Source organism: Drepanopeziza brunnea (assembly GCF_022702325.1).
Source record: "Drepanopeziza brunnea f. sp. 'multigermtubi' strain 214-2 chromosome Unknown ctg11, whole genome shotgun sequence".
In the NCBI taxonomy this organism is placed as follows: domain Eukaryota; kingdom Fungi; phylum Ascomycota; class Leotiomycetes; order Helotiales; family Drepanopezizaceae; genus Drepanopeziza; species Drepanopeziza brunnea.
In genome coordinates, this window is record NW_027094074.1 from 593,572 (window position 1) to 610,450 (window position 16,879).

At 48.3% G+C, this 16,879-nt stretch overlaps 3 protein-coding genes across 3 annotated transcripts; 1 reads left to right on the forward strand and 2 right to left on the reverse strand.

Moving 5' to 3' along the window:
• Nucleotides 1-826: 826 nt before the first annotated feature.
• L3040_006458 (uncharacterized protein) lies at nt 827-2,228 on the forward strand (the record flags this gene model as incomplete). The annotated part of the gene is made up of 2 exons (XM_066154122.1): nt 827-2,015; nt 2,098-2,228. The coding sequence occupies 2 exons, from the start codon at nt 827-829 to the stop codon at nt 2,226-2,228; spliced, it is 1,320 nt and encodes a 439-aa protein (XP_066011106.1).
• An 8,081-nt stretch (nt 2,229-10,309) lies between these two features.
• On the reverse strand, nt 10,310-14,064 carry L3040_006459 (uncharacterized protein; the record flags this gene model as incomplete). Its single annotated transcript, XM_007289250.1, has 2 exons — nt 10,310-12,008; nt 12,071-14,064. 2 exons carry the CDS (start codon nt 14,062-14,064, stop codon nt 10,310-10,312), a joined length of 3,693 nt encoding a protein of 1,230 aa, XP_007289312.1.
• A 1,313-nt stretch (nt 14,065-15,377) lies between these two features.
• On the reverse strand, nt 15,378-16,591 carry L3040_006460 (uncharacterized protein; the record flags this gene model as incomplete). The annotated part of the gene is made up of 6 exons (XM_066154123.1): nt 15,378-15,454; nt 15,503-15,551; nt 15,603-15,703; nt 15,753-16,175; nt 16,231-16,472; nt 16,530-16,591. The coding sequence occupies 6 exons, from the start codon at nt 16,589-16,591 to the stop codon at nt 15,378-15,380; spliced, it is 954 nt and encodes a 317-aa protein (XP_066011107.1).
• Nucleotides 16,592-16,879: the final 288 nt, after the last annotated feature.

The following is a 16,879-nucleotide window of genomic DNA, read 5'->3' on the forward strand; positions in this document are numbered from 1 at the left end:
CAGTCAGTCAACCAATCTATCTATCTATCTTTTCATCTTTCCATCCATCTTTCCATCTATCGGTCAATCATTCATTCATTCATTCATTCATTCATTCAATATCCCTTTTCGTCTCTCACATACTCACTTACTACCTCTTTCGTACTAGCGCACATCTATCCATGCCCTGCTCTGTTTCTTTCCCTCCCCCTCCCGTCGCCCTCGACTCGAGACAAACTCGACTTTACATAACCCATCTCCCATCTCCCCATCTCCTCTCCAACACCACCCATTCACCGTCACAGCTACCCGCTCGTTAGACTCCACTCCGGCACAATACTTATTATTTATTTCTAAAGCTCGCGCCCTCTGATCCGACCAGTCCTCGTCGATCATTTACCTCTTGCACGCATCTTCAACTTCTACCCATCCGCACGCTGCTTCACGGACTGACCCAGCCGTGCGCTCATAATTTTCTCTCCACGTCCACGCCGTCCCAGACACCCGCCCCTCATCCATCACATCACCCCGACTGCCAGGTCGTCGTGGTCGTGGTCGTCGTCGTGGTCGTCGTCGTGGTCGTCGTCGCTCCATGAGCTGCTTCATCTCTGCTCCCGCGCCCGCGCCCGCCCAACTGCAAGCGAGCTGTCGATCCCTTCTCGAGGAATCGCTGAAGAACTACGGTGACGGGCAGCAGACGAAGATCCGAGCCCGAGCGAGCCAGCCAGTCCCGAACTGATCAACCGAGGACCTCCTCTCGCCCCTCCGTGCCCTCCATCATCAACCCGGAGAGGGCTCCTTCCGCCGGGAAACGACCAGCTCCCCCCGATCCGCTCCGAAGCGAAGCATGACGACGACCATCGAGAATCAACACTTCGGCGGCATGACTTTCGACCACATGTCTTATCCCAACCCGCCCCAATTCACGAACCCGTGGACGACAGCATCCTCGCCCGCCCAGAACCAGAATCTCTACGCCTCCTCCCACCACATCCACGCCGGCTTGGGACTCGACATCAAGCCAGAGCACCAGCACCCGCACCCGCACCCGCACCCGCACCCGCATCAGCAGCAGCAGCACCACCACCCGCAGCAGCAGCATGCTCCCCGCCTGCACAGCAATGCCTCGCTGGCCGGATCATATGGAAGCGCCGTCCCCATCAACGCCGCCGCAGTAGCAACATCAGGGAGCCCGCTCTTGGCCGACGTCTATGGCTCCCAGGATGTGCTCAACATGTCGCAAGATCTGCTGAGCCCGTCTCGCGTGATCGGCCCCGGGTATGGAGAGAACCACCCCCCCCAACACCAACACCACCACGCCTACTCGAGCGCGTCGTCGCCGCCGCACAACGCCTACGCCCCGGCCCCGTCCCCGTACCAGAACATGGGATATGCGCCCGCGCCCGTCCGGTCCACCTACTCGGTTCCCCAGGATCACGCGCGGCGACCGTCCCAACCGTCCGTACCAGCCCCGCCCTCGTTCTTCGGCCGCGCCGAAGACGCCCACCGCCCGCGACTCTCGCTGGACGACTCCCTTATTGACTTCGATGACAGGGGTCTGCAGGGCGGGTCCCCCCGGAGCTTTGGCGACGCCATTGATGCCAGCCGGGGCATGATCGCCATGAGCCAGACCACCCCCCGAAACATCTACGAAGTCCAAGCCGGGCGCGCCGCCAGGGGATCAGGTGACGCGTACGGCTTCCCCACCACCCACTCCAGCAGCTCGTCCATCTCGTCGCCGGGCCACACCTACCCCCCCTACTTCGGGAGCGGCTCGGTAGACTCGTCCGTGAGCGATTATTCCAACGCCGGCTCGGACATCGAGTCGGTCTCGTCGCGGACGTTGCCGCGGCCGTCGGGGCTGCTGACCGGGGCCGGGGGGGGGATGCCGCCCGCGCCGGCGTCGATGATGGGACAGTTCAGCTCCAAGGTGTCGTCGAGCACGCAGAAGAAGCACAAGTGCAAGATCTGCGACAAGCGGTTCACCCGCCCGAGCTCGCTGCAGACGCACATGTACAGCCACACGGGCGAAAAACGTGAGTCCCCCCCAGCCCAGCCACCCCTTCCCCTGACCGCGCTCGCATCCTGGGAGCCGACGGGCAAGACTGACTCGCCTAGCGTTCTGCTGTGAAGTCGACGGTTGCGGACGGCACTTCTCGGTGGTCTCCAATCTGCGTCGGCACCGCAAAGTCCACAAGGGCGAGGCCCGATCCGATGCGGGATCCGAAGATCATCACTCCGACGACTAGAATCGCCCGTCGGGGTCTACTCCTACCCACCACCACCACCACCACCACCACTGTCCCCGTGGATGCCTTGGCCTTGCGGCTCTCTTCTTCTTCTTATTATTATAATTTTTTTTTTTTTCATAAAATTTGCATACACGAAAAGTCGGTCAGATGTTGGAGTACACTGCTGTTGTATACTCTTTTGTGGTAATGGTCGTTGTAGTGGTTACTGCTGTTATTGTTTTTGCTGCTGCTGCTGCTGCTGCTGCTGCTGCTGCTGCTGTTGTTGTTGGCTTACGGTATCTGTCAGCGTTGATATCCACTCTCGCAGGACCCCCGTCCACGTTTTGGGACCGGGTCCTGACTGTTTTGCTGCCGCGCTTCTAGAATGACGGAAATACTTTCTAATACCTTTCACCGAGAGGCTGCCACCCCGAGTGGGTTGGCGATATGGGAACTAGGGCCACTCGATCCCCGAGTGTTGCGATTGGCGTTTGGTGGATGGGGGGAAGGAAACGGGCTGCCAGATACCGCCACGGGTTTTGTGGCGAAGGTCGGGTTGTACAGTACAATGGTTGAGGCTGCAGATACCCCTCGCAGCCGGGACATGGCGACAGGCGACAGGACAGGACGGTACAGTCACTACGACTAGATTAATGATGGAATTGAGAATGGATACGAGAAAAGAAAGCATGTTCGTGACGCCCCTCCACCTCTCTTCCCGGTTTGGCAAACGCCCTCCCTTTCCCCCCTGTCCACCTGTCCAACTCGGACTTTCCAATATGAAAATGCTCGGACAAGCCCAGTCTTCTACCGCAATTCGACCCACCTCAGCGATACCCCCGCGGTCGTCTTTTCTTCTCTTCACACCCAACCGCAACACCCAAACCATAGATTTTTGTTGTTCTTTTGGGTAGTCGTCTCGTCTCTCGTCTCTCGTCTCTCGTCCCTCGTCTCTCGCTTCTCGCTTCTCGCTTCTCGCTTCCCGTTTCCCCCCTCTGCCAAGCCCAACCAACGCCAGACGACCGAGACCGACGCAGAGGGGCGTCGGCGGCGTCTGCGGCGTCTGCAGCCCAGGCTGGACTCGACTCTGGACTCGACTTGATGGCAGGGAGGGATATGGAGAGGGGGAGAGGGAGAGGGGGGGGAGAGGGAGAGAGCAAGAGAAAGGGGAGGGGGGGGGGGGGGGGGGGGAGAGGGAGAGAGCAAGAGAAAGGGGGGGGGGGGGGGGGGGGAGAGGGAGAGGGAGAGGGAGAGAGGGAGAGGGAGAGAGAAGGAGAGGGAGAGGGAGAGGGAGAGAGTAAGAGAAAGGGGGGGGAGAGAAAGAGGGAGGGAAAGAGAGGGAGAGTGTGGGGAGAGAGTGAGCAGAGAGTGTGTGTGTGAGAGGGGGAAAAGAGAAAGAGAGGGGAGAGAGAAGAGGGAAAGAGAAAGAGAGCGGGGACTTCATCTCCGTATTACATCTAGATTGCCGGGCTTGAAGGAGAGGAGAGTAAGGAGAGTAAGTAGAGTAAAGGGTAGTAGAGTAAAGTAGAGAGTAGTAAAGTAAAGTAAAGTAGAGAGTAGTAAAGTAGAGTACAGTAAGAAGAAGAAGATAAACGATTCGATCTGATTTGATTCGATCCGAGCTGCTTCGAGAGACTCGGGGCTTTTCATACTACATTATAATCGTCGGCTCGCTTAGGTGGGCCTCCTTTCAGCCTTTTAGTCTTAGTCGGTATAAGCGACTGCGGATCGGAAGCGAGTGCGGATTTTTTATTTTACTATTAGTTTTCGTATATAAAATACAATTCACAACATCACTTTTTAATCTACAACCGCATAACTTAATTGTATTTTATAATTAATCATAGGCCGAAAACGCACTCGTTCGAAAAAGCTTTTAAGGATTTATCGATACAAAAGCTACGCTCAACTAAGTAATCTTAATGCAATTGAAGATCTTTTGCAAAACAATAGCGAATCGTCGATAAGCTTTGAAAAGAAGAAAGAGATGCTGAATATCGTAAAAGAGTCGATTCACGCAAAGCTAAACGCGAGCGTAAAGGAACTATACGAAAACGCTTTGCTGCAAGTCTAATTATTAAAGACGACGATACAATACTCACTCTAATTCTCGATTCGGAAGAGATTTAATAGATATAACAACCTCTTGAACGTCAACTTTTGCGGCTTCGTAAAAAAAGTATTCTTCGATCAACTCTTTTTCAACTCGAACTTTCTTACGATAACGATGATCTGATAATTATAATCGATACTATTAAAGACCCTTTTTTAAAGCAAGATGTTTTACCTTTTTCTAGTATTAATATCGATAGCGATAGTTTCAATTCTAATAATAGTAAAGAGTTAAACGATTCGTTGCGTAAAGTAAAAAACGAATTAGATTTTAAAAATAGCAATCGATAGTTAAGTGATTTATTAGATAATACGATTTCGGATGTTTCGAGAGAAGATATAATCGCAGATTAATTATTTATATAAATATTTTTAAGTTATAGTAATAATTAATTGCTATCGTATATAAAAATTTCTAACACATTCGAAAAATCCGCACTCGCTTCCGATCCGCAGTCGCTTATACCGACTAAGACTGAAAGGATGAAAGGAGGCCCACCTAAGCGAGCCGACGATTATTCCTTTCTTTCTTTTTCTTAATCCGTACTGGTATTCGTACTCGTACTCGTACTCGTACTCTGATATGTCTATCCAGGCTCTTATCTTTTGTCCGTTGTACTGTTTGTAGCTAGCTACCTTAAAGGGTAATAAAGGGCCATTTCAACAGCCCTCTCATCCCTTTTTACAAAAGACGGCCATGAAACCGCTTAAATTCAGTCCTAAGCTCTTTTCCAAAATCATTCATCGAAAAGACCGTCCTGTTGAAAAAGACATCGTTTTTATCGCCGTCTTATAGCCCTTCCCCGCTCATATATATATTTTTTTTTTAAAAACAAGCTTATCAACAAGCTCGCTTTTCAAAAACCGAAAATAATCCGATAACCATTTTTTTTTAAAGAAAAAAAAAGATATATAGTTATTAAGTGAAAATTATCTTTTGAGTGAATGAAAATTGTTTTCATGATGATTTTAAAAAAGTTCGAGGCTAAGATCTTTCGAGATATTATTGCTACGGCTTGTGTATTAACGCTTTGATTTTTTTTTTAGAATCGAAATCGATGGGTTGAGCAAAAGTTTATCCGCGTGCGACGGCCGCTTTTGCAGCTTTTTATCAGGCGAGGGTGTGGTAGCTTCAGGACGGGGTGTGATACCGGTGGGTGGGTGGTTTAAGTAGTAAAAGGGTAGATTAGCACGCAAGTAATAAAAAGAGTATCTGCTTATTGATTTATCTTTTCAAAGACGGGTTTTAAGCTGAAAGACGGCTGGCTGTAAGACGGCGATAAGACGGTCTTGAAAACGGTTTTTTTTATACGAAAAGACGAGTATTTTCCCCGAAAAAAAAAAAACCAAGAAAAAAAAAAAGATTTCATCGAATAGAATAGTTTTATTTCAATTTACGATGTGAATAGTTTAAAATCGTTTGTTTTTTTCAAATTCTATTTAATCTTAAGGATAAGCTTAGAGTGATCTACGAGCTATGCGCACTGATTGAAATCGTTTTTGAAAAGAGATGGTTGTCGGACGATTAGCTTAGCTAGCTGATCGTTTAAATGCTTTTTGCATTCCTTTTTAAGGGAGCTAGCTAGCGAGCGGTGTTTATGCTTATGCTCAATTACTTATTTACTTACTCACTAACTCACTCCTTTCTTTACAATTAAAAAAGAACCAATAAATAAATAACCGATTATTTCGAAAGAATTTTTTAAAGAACTTTTTAAAGAATTTTAAGAATTTTTTAAAGAATTTTTTAAAGGAATTTTAAGAATTTTGTAAATTTAAATAAATATTAAGAATTTCGTATTTAATACGATTGAATAAGGGCATTTACTACAATCCCTTTTCCTTTCCCACCTTTCTCCTTTCCTTACCCCCGGGACTTAAAAAGAAAAGGAAAAAAAAAAACATAAAAAAAAAACAATAACACTATTGCATTATTGCACTGCTTACATTAAGCGACTCTTAGCTCGTGGAGCTCGAAAGATCTCTAAGGCTGCGCGTCGCTAAGAATATAAGTTGGTAGATCATCTGTTTGACTGTTTGTTTGTTTTGTTTATGACTATAGCTTTGCTTCTTTGAAAAAGAAGAAGAAAAGAAAAAAAGGGAGAAATAAAATAGAAAAAAAAAAAAAAAAAAAAAGAGAAAGAAAAAAAAGAAAAAAGAAAAAAAAAACAAAAAAAATAAGAACTTCTTACTTTTCCCCGCTACTCCCGCCGCAAGGTCATTCCTTACTGTAAAGTTGTATAAAGGTTAAAGAGTAAGAAAGTGCAAAGAAGAACGAACGTACTTGGTTAAGGTAAAGAGAAAAGAAGAAGGGAATAAATAAAAAACAAAAAAAAAAAAAAAAAAAACAATAACACTATTATACTATTGCACTATTGTACTATTGCATTGCTTACATTATGCGACTCTTAGCTCGTAAAGCTCGAAAGATCTTTAAGGCTGCGCGTCGCTAAGAATGTGGGTTAATGGATCATTTGTCTGATTATTTGTCTGTTTGTCTATCTGTCTGTCTATAGCTATAGCATTGCTTTTTTAAAAAAGAAGAAAAAAAAAGAAAAAAAAAAAAAAAACTCCCTTCTTCTTCCGCTGCTCCCGCCGCAAGGTCTTTCCTTACTGTAAAGTTGTATAATCGTACCCCTGGTCGGAGTACTAGTCAGAGGCAGGAATGCGGTTCCTAGTACCCTTCAGTAATACGGTCAATTTTCAGTAATACGGTCAACTTTTTCGTGATTCTTCTTTTAATATATATATCTATTACAACTTTTAAGAGAAAAATTATTTTTAAAATATAATATTATTCTTTAAAAATAAACCTACTTTAAGAAAAAATTTAGAAGCTGGTAGGATTTTAAAACGCGGTTATATCTATATATTAACCTCGTCGGCGGTATCTAAATAATTTTTAATTAAGTAAATAATTAAATAATTAAGCAACTACAAATAATTATATGTAACCTTTTAAAAAATCATAATTGATAGCTTTTAATTTACATTCTCTCTCAATTTTAATAGCTTAAAGCAATAATAGATCGATCGGTTAAAGGTTGTAATAAAATGGGCGGCTATTTGAGTAAAGATGCGAGGCTTTTAAAACGGTCGGCGCACTTTAAAAATTTAAAAAGTACGGCGAATTTGCAGAAACCGATCGAGCTATTATTGCGTTAAGCTATTGAAAATAAAGCAGAATAGAGATTCGAAGCTAGCGATTATGATTTTTTAAAAGGTTACATGTAATTATTTGTAATTGCTTAGTTTTTAGTTGTTTACTTGATAGAAAGTTATTTGAATAGCGTCGACGAGGTTAATATACGAATATAATCGCGTTTTAAAATCCTATTAATACATAAATTTTTTCTTAAAGTAAGTCTATTCTTAAAGAATAATATTATATTTTAAAAATAATTTTTCTATTAAGAATTGTAATAGATATATGTATTGAAAGAAAAATCACGAAAAAGTTGACCGTATTACTGAAAATTGACCGTATTACTGAAGGGTACTAGGAACCGCATTCCTGCCTCTGACTAGTACTCCGACCAGGGGTACGATTAAGGGTTGAAGAGTGAAGAAGTGCAAAAAAGAACGAACATGCTTGTATAGAAGAGGAGAAGAAAAGAAAGGAAAAGAAAAAAAAAGAAAAAAAAGAAAATAACACTATTGCACTACTTAAACTGCTTACATTATGCGACTCTCAGCTCGTAAGGCTCGAAAGATCTCTAAGGCTGCGCGGTGCTAAGAATGTAGGTCAATAGATCATCTGTCTGACTATTTGACTGTCTGTCTATAGCTATAGCATTGCTTCTCCAAAGAAGAAAAAAAAAAGAAACCCTCCCCACCTCCCCTCTCCAAAAAAAAAAAAAACATAAGAACAAAAACAATGACACTACTGCACCACTGCACTGCTTACATTATGCGACTCTCAGCTCGTAGGGCCCGAAAGATCTCTAGGGCTGCGTGGTGCTGGGAATGTGGGTTAGTGGATCATCTATCTGACTGTCTGTCTATGGCTATGGCTTTGCTTCTTTAAAAAAAAAAAAAAAAAAAAAAAAAAAAAAAAAACTCCTCCCCCCCTCTCCCCCGCTGCCCCCGCCGCAAGGTCATTCCCTACTGTAAAGTTGTATAGGGGTTGAAGAGTAAAAAAGTGCAAAAAAGAACATGCGTATATAAGAAAAGAAAGGAGAGGAGGGGAAAAGAAAAGAAAAGATACTGTCGAGAGCAGGATGCTTGCTTGGCTGCGGGCGTACGTAGCAATGTGCCGTAGCCCCTTACTGCAAAAAAAAAAAAAAAAAAAAAAAAAAAAAAAAGGAAAGAATTTTTTTTTACCCTCCCCCGAGGGGCACAGCAACTCAGACTGCCCCCTCCCCCCCCCCAAAACCCTTGTTCTGCTGAGCCCGGCTGCCAAAATCCCCTTCCCCCCGCCCGAAAGAACAAGACGCTAGGCGAGGATGCCTCTGGGAAAGAAGGAGGAACGACATGGCAGAGCAGAGCAGGGCAAGATCAGACCGACCGACGGAAGCAGCAATACGCACGCACGCAAGACTACAGTACGCGTGTGTGCCGTACGCCTCCAGCACGGAAGCACGGAAGAAGAAGAAGAAGAAGAAGAAGGAATGCGTCAAGTACCGTATCGATACGCGGAATGGTGGCAGTGCCGTCGACTCCGGGCCGAGATGAGAGACTCAGCGGAGGAATGAACGAAATGCCCGCTCGCTTCGTGTCAACAAATGCAGATGGATTTGAATCCGCCAGGTCCTGCTAAGCGTCCCGCACACGGCAATCAGCGGACACAGAGCGAGTGCGTTCGCTCGCTCTGTACGCCGGTTTGCTTTGGGGCTGCAAAGAACCCACGCTGGATGCGATGCCGAGGCCGAGCTCGAGGGCTGTACGGTGCGCAGGCAGGACCTTTCCCAGTTGAGATTGGGTTTGACGGCCTTGTTGCTGGTCGGACGGATGCGGGGATGCGGGGACGCGGGGACGCGGTTGTCCCTGGTACATTCGTTGTACCTTATACCTTGTACCTTGCACCTTGCACCTTGTACGGAGATGGTGGCACGGCAGGCCGGGCCGGGTGATCGGTTGCTTGCATTGCCTAGAGCACACACAGTCTTCTATTGGGAGGGGCAGGAGTTGCCTTCTCTTCTCTCCCCCGTGGGTGTGACGGGGACTGACGGACTAACGGACGGACGGTACGAAGTGGAAAGAGTCAAATCATGGGGCGGTTTGACGGTGGCTGGGAACGTCATGTCGTGGACCACCGATCAGGCCAGCTTCCGATATGTGCATCTCGGATGGCAAGCAGAGGCGCGGTGCGTTGATCTGATAATGTGCGGACGTGGGAGCACGAAGGACGGAGGAGGTATGCAGGAGACTCGATAGACTACCGGTAGTCTTGCAGAGAGACGTGTGTTACCGCCATTCTGCCCAGCAGTGCCTCTCTGATGCAGGGCTGTGTTCTGGCATTGGTGGACTGGTGGACTGGTGGACTGGTGGACGAAGACGATGGTAAGTAAGTAAGACAGACTTACCTCACGCATATGTACCTCGAGTCTTTCTGACTCAGCTGGTAATGGCTTTTCTGCACTCTGGGGCCGATGACTCAGGCAAGCCAGGCCAGACCAGCCAGCCCAGATCTACAAAGTAGGTACGGGGAAAAGGGCAAGTCTTACCTCTCGGATCTTCCTACCTGGACCCCACCGCTCAGCGTCCATGTCCGTCGGGCTAGCGAGCAGTGACTTTCAAGTCCCCCGGCTCGGGCCAGAACCAGAGCTCTAAGCTCTGAGCTCTAGCACATCTGCCGTAGACCCCGGCTACACATGCGGTCACGTAGAAACTGGCAAAATTTCAGTAAGCGTCTGCGAGAAGATAATACTTTGATTCCCTGCACTTCCCCGTAGACTGCTCCCCCTTCCCGCATGATACACTTGACTTGAGCCCTGCTAATGTACACCCAAAGGATACCGTCCCATACCCCCCCCCCCCACTCCCATTCAAATGAAGATTGCCAGCTCTGGTCTGTGCATCTTCTCGTCATCCAAGTTCGGGTAGTAAGGGACCATGGCATCTGCCACCTGGACGTAGGTGGATCGGTAGATCTTCCAGTAAGGCTCCCGGACCTTGCGTGCTGGGTGCATCAGTCCGGCGTAGATGTAGTTCATGACGATTCCGGGCCCAACCGCCATCCGGATAGCCTCAATAGCCTCGATGATGCGGTCAATAACATGGGGACTCGTCTCGAACAGATTGGGCCACAGGAGATTGAGGAGATGGACCATCGCATCCTCGCATCCGAGACCCACGACCCCGAGAGCGCAACTCTTGACGACCGCGGCAGCCGTTTGGCGATGGACCTGGTCACGGTCGATGAGAGCGTCTTCGAGCAGTGGTGTAACAGCATAGACGTAGTCTTTGGCCATTTCTCCAATGTATTCGAAGAGGAAGGAAAGCGACTTGAGAACACCGTTCTGGACGTTCAGTTCCGGCACTCGGTATTCGTTCATGAGCGCCGGCAGAACTGTGAACGGCGCACACGTCTCCGCAACGATACCAATGGCAACAGCTGTGCAGACTCGAGATTGACGTTCCTGCACACGGAGATTGTTGAGGAGGGTAGCCAACACATCCTGCGGACCGATGGCCTTGGCGATGAAACCGAACGTGTTGTTCGCTGCTCTTCGGATACCCTTCTTGTGAGCCTTCAACATGTCCAGCAGCTCAAAGCAGATTCGCATCCATTCGCGTGCGTTGACACTCTCGGGGCCACGGTCTGCAATCCGTCCGACCAAGTCGACGCAGTTTTCCTGGCACTTTTCGTGTCGATTTCGGAGGATAGGGGTCAGGCGTGGGAGGAGATCCTTGATTGGTGGTTGCATCTGATTGATGCCGACGACCGAAACAATGGACCGCAAAGCACCGAGGATGGACCCCAGAACCTCAGGATACTCTTCTCCAAGGTATTCGTACAGTACAACACCCAACTTGGCCATCAGCGCATCTTCGCCGCATTGCTTCATGACCATAGCGATTCGTGAGATCAGGTCGGCGGATTGCTGTCGAACGGTTGCGGATTTATTATTGAGGCGGTAGAGAATGGTGCTGACGATTTGAGGAAGATACTGCTTGCACCGGGTGCCCAATGCATTGACGACAGTGCCAAAACCGTTCAGCATCACGATATCTTCCACACTCTGCTCCTGGAACGAAACTAGGATTCCATCGATGAGACGTTCCTCCAACCGCTCCCCTATGTCAGCCGCCCCTAAGCTTGCAACGACTTTTTCAATGGTCTCCACGGTCATTTTTCGATAAGCCTCGCTTTCATCTTTGAGGTTGTTCACGATCCTTTCCACGATCTCGCTGACTCCAACCTTCTGACCCAGGTCTACCGTGGTCTCGACAACTTGACGGTAGTTGCGCTTGTCTAGCGCCATTCGTCGTACCCAAAAGCACTTAAAAAACTCGTCCAAAAGATTCTCTTTGAGATAACCCGATGTTACCCCATCGGTACTGGAACATTGAGACACCACCTTCAGAACCACCTTTTTCATCTCCTCGTCCGGGGATGAAAATTCCCGTAAGAGAATTTCCAAGATTTGGCCAGTGTAGTAGTTGGCAAATTCTTCATCCATAAGAGGTATAATGTACCCCACAGCTTTGAGGAAACCCGCAAGACCTCTCCCGCGCTGTCGCCTAGAGTATATGTCAGTGACTGCCCGGACTTGACATGGAGGGAAGACGAAGGGAAGACTCACTTGGCTCCGGTCCATAAGGGGTGCAGAATGTCCTCAAAGCTCTCGATACCGTAAGGGCTGGCGGCCTCAGCCAGCGCTGCGATAGCCAAACTGGTCACAGTTCGTACTTTAGTCTGGTCATCATTGAGGCAGCCACCGATGCAATCAACGAGGCCTTTGAGATGAGGGAGCACTGCACAGCCCATCAAAATAGGAATTTGCTGAACGATCTTGACTCCTGTGTGTCTTGCTTGCCATGATTTCTTGCTTCGACACACAGCTCTCAGGAACGGAAGAAGGGCGGGTATGCCAAGAGCGGAAGCGACGACAGCGAACGCTCTTGCCGTGGTGTTTCGAACATATTCGTCAACGTGATCGATATCCGGTCGCATTGTACTAATCATGTATGCAAGACCAGCGGCTTTGCTGAGGTTGGAAATGATTTCTCGTCCTTCCACTCTGGCATAGTAGTCTTGATCGATGAGCAATGGTTCTATGACGACCAGAATCTTGTGGACGTAAGGCCGAACAAGCTCATCAAGCTTGTAGAGCACGCGATCAATGACCTTCACAAGCAAATGTCTCTCTTGATCCTCCAAGGTTTTCTCCATAAGTAGCGGGAGAATTTGGTTGAAAAGGGGTCCAGCACCAAATTGGCGAGCGTTGTCCGTGAGTTGACGGAGGGCTGTCTTACGCATTGGTGGGGTGCCGTTCTTAACCTTCAATAGCAATCTCATAATTTTTCGCTCCTTTAGCTCCTCCACTGTCATGGTGTTCTCGTCGCTTCCATCCGTGAGTTTGCCAAAGTAGGCCATATCCTCGGCCTTGAAGAATTGAAGATCTCCAACCCCAGGAATCTCGTTAGGAAGCTGTTTACCACCGGTTCTTGCACTGTCCGGATCCTGCATCATGAATCCTCCGAAACCACCTGAGCCGGTTGCTGGAGCCGGGGTTGCCATGAGCTTTTGGGCGGCAGTTCTAATGGGTGCATATCCAGGCGGGGGCTCGAGAATCTTGTAGCCTTCGCTTGGTAGCATCAAATCCAGTTCTTCGTCTGATAGCCAGGCATTTCGCATTGAAATATCGGTTCCGAATGCGTTGGGCATAACAGGGCCCCCAGTCTGGGAAGGGTGCATTGGAGTAACCAGTCCCTGATTTCCAATAGGTGTTGCAGCAGGGGCTTGATCCCAGCGAGATCTCTTTCTGGGCGTCTCTTCCACAGCTGGTATTCCTCCAATGCTTGGTGTTTGGTCCCATCTTGAGCGCTTAGTCTTCGTCTCTGAGGGTTGAGAAGCAGTCTCCGTGGGTTCAGAGGCAACATCCCAACGTTGTTTTCTCTTGCGGCCAGCACTGACAACATCCATAGAGCCAGTTTCCCTGTTCTCCTTATCGCGTGGTGAGCCACTTCCATTTTTATTGAGCGTAGCCTCGTGGTGAACCCCTTCCCCGTTTGCCGCCTTTTCCTCGATCGCTCTTTGGACCCGCTCCTCCTCTTTCTCAAGTTCCCTCCTCGCCATGACCTCGCGATAGCTATCGCCATCTCCCGCGTCGCTCGCTTGTCTGTCGGCTGCGAAAGGATCAGCTCTGGTTGGGGTGAGGGCTCGATTGAACCGTTTTTTCTGGTAATCGGATTCGCGATCGGCGATTCGCGCGCTTTTCTCCCGACCCAGAAGGATGTCCTCTTCCTCTACTCCATTTCCGTGGGAGAACTCGTTCATCTGGCTGCTTGTAGCTGTATACTGGCCGACCAGCCGCCTGCTATTATCCTCTGCCCCTTCCATATCCTCATCATCGTCCCCATCAGCCACAGCAATAGAAGTATTGTAGCCAGCAAATTTGTCACCTCCATCGCGTTCGTAGATGGTGGTATCGAAGCTTTCCGTCAGGAACGCCTTGGTAGAGCCATCAGTTCGCTGATTCGAGGAGTCAAACGCCTTCGATCCCTTCTTACCCGCAGAGCTGAGGTTCCGCTCCGCCTGAAGCTTTCTAATCGTATCGAAGTCGGCGTCGGACATATTGGCTTGCGATTCGGGTTTGACGTTGGCTCGGGATCGAGTCGCGTGTCGTATGTCAAGGCCAATTTTGAAGTGGCAGGATACGGCTTAACCGCATATCACGTGCGTCTCAGATGAGTCAGATCATAAGGTACCGACAGTCCAGACTCGACCGAACAAAGTGTGTTTGGAAAGGCAGTAATTTTTATAGTTATCTAGCTCAATCTCTACATCTGAAAATTCCATTACTTTGTAGCTAGAGAGTCATACATAGTCGTCCGATTCATGGATTTCGATAGCAAGCTCCAAGGAATCTTTCAGCTCTCTTTCGACCATTAGCTGCTGAATCCCAATAGCTACATTTCATATAATCAATTAGAAGTTTACATCCAGGTTATTTTCTGAATGCTTACTTGGTATGAGGCATCCCCACGAGCTACCAGTGACAATCCGGATACAAGAAGCAACAACCATCAAAGCCCTTAGCCAGACATTACCCGACAAAACATGGCGACATAATGATATGTCACTGATAATCCTAGAATATGTAAAATCGGAAGATTCTTGGATGACCAGGAGTGCAAATTGAGATCCGGTAATGGTACCCGTACAATAAAGCACACTTCTGGAAGGTAATCTTAGGGTCACTGACCACTGCCCCATAATTGATTTGCAGAAATATGTGCCGAGGGGGATATACTCAAAGAGTGCCTTGGACTTCCATGCCGTCAAAGTTCGAAGCATTAAGCCTCGCTTGGTAGGAAGACCCCTCTATGTACTTGTAGATCAAACCTCGGTCATGCGGATCGAAAGGCAGCGACGTAATAGCAGATAAATGCCAGCAGGTCCCTTGCCGAGCAATATCTTGCATCTACAGCTTAAAGGGGACTTCCTCACCGTGAAGATAAAACGTAAAATTCCAGATATGAGCATAACAATGAAAGAGCAAATGGGACTCACAGCAGTCGTTGGACATCTCACACCAAAAGAGCAAGAGGCAGAGACGAAACGGCAATGGAAATTCACAATCAAAAAAGCTCGAAAGTGGAAAGAAATGAAGCAGAGAAGGCAGCAAACAAAGTCAAGCCACGGCTAGTGAGTGATCACCGAGGTCCGGGATAACTCTGAGACTCACTACATGTTAGTTCCGGCACCGGACTACAATGTACCAAAAGTCTGATGGAGATGCTTTTCATGTAATTTTTGAGGGATCTGGGTGTTTTGGCGTCACAAGTAAGGCCTCTTTGCTCATTCTGGTTGACAATCGCGTGAACCAAAGTGAAGTTGCAAAAGGTTTTGTATTTTAGGACGTCTCATTATGATCATTCATTCGTTCAACCCTGCTTGAAAGTTCTTCCGCTGGCGGTCTTCCGCTCTTTCTCCTCATTCTCTGGGCGTGCTCTACGTAGAACTATCTGAAGTTAGCAACATGCAAGACCGAGGGACAAACAAGACTTGCCTTGCAAGAAATCGGCTGTACGTCTGCGCATTCTGGAGTGGATGTATGCCTGTATTTGGTTAGAAATTGCAAAGTCGAAGTGTCGAAGTGGGAGTAGTACCTTAGAGGCCTTGATGTGATAGTGGAAGTAGTCTCGGAATGTTTGAATGTGGGAGATAACATCATCTCGTCGTTGACGAGTCAGGTGTCTTGGGAATAGAACTGCTCCAAGTCAGCTTCCGTAGATCGCAGCCACAATCGCTCCACAGACCAAAAGTGACATATCCGATCTCTCCATTTCCGGAATCCTTAACACCTGGGACGTTTTGGAGCTCTAAGGGCGGGTCTGTTCTGAATAAGACTTGCGGAGCATTTTGAATCGCTCTTCTCCGCGCATCGACGAACTCTTGAATGAATACCTTGCCAAAAACCCTATCGGTTTCCTCTCGGAATATGGTACTGAAAATGACGGTGACTCTGTCATGGCTGGCTTTAATAAAAATAGCTTCCTCGTCGCGATAATGGATAGCCATCATTTCGCCACCCTCCCGGACACCTTGGGGTGCCTCTTCAGAAGTGAACTTGGCAGCCTCCTCCGCCAGCTTGTGGTGTTCATCGAATGCATGCTCGAATGGGGCTGCCATAGCGTTCCGCTTCATCAAAGAAACCCGTCGAATCAAGTCGTCTCTGGCCTCTGTCTGCGGGATCAGTACCATTCCGGTGATTCCGAGTGCGCAGAAGCAACTAACCTTTCTCTTCAGGAAGATTCTCCAAGTCGACTTCCACGGAGAAGTTGTACCCGCTCTCAGGCGCAATGACATATGGACCATATTCGCGCTCCAGCACTTGTTGGGCCCCATACTTCAATAGCTCATTGTAACATCTGACTTGTATGGAGACAACAATTTTCGACTTCGATTCGGGGGTGGAGATGTGGAAAGTGACGCCGTCAAAGTCCGAGACTGTCTGGTCGATGTTTACTGGGACAGCACTTGCAGATGGGTCAGTGGAGGGGTCGACAGACGGAGGGGGGATGCAGCAGAATCACCCCGAGAAACGCTCTGTGAGCACTGATTGAATCAGAACATTCTGGTAGTCGAGAAGAAGCATTGTGGGCAGGTCAACAGAAGATTTCGTGACTTTGGTCCTGGTCCTGGATTCAGGCCTGTCGTGGAGGCTCTTCCACGATGCTTGGTGCCTGGTCTCGAGCGAGCTGCCGTGGGGCTACTTGTGGCGCTAAATTGTCCAGAGCCGTGCCAGGATCTACGCATTCTAGCTTATCGCCAGCACTCGGAAAATATTGTCGGGATCCCCAGAAAAAAAGTTCGAGGTCACCCGGATTTTTGCGCCGGGCACAACCACAATCCTCGACTTCCTTTCTTGCCCTACCCAGACCGT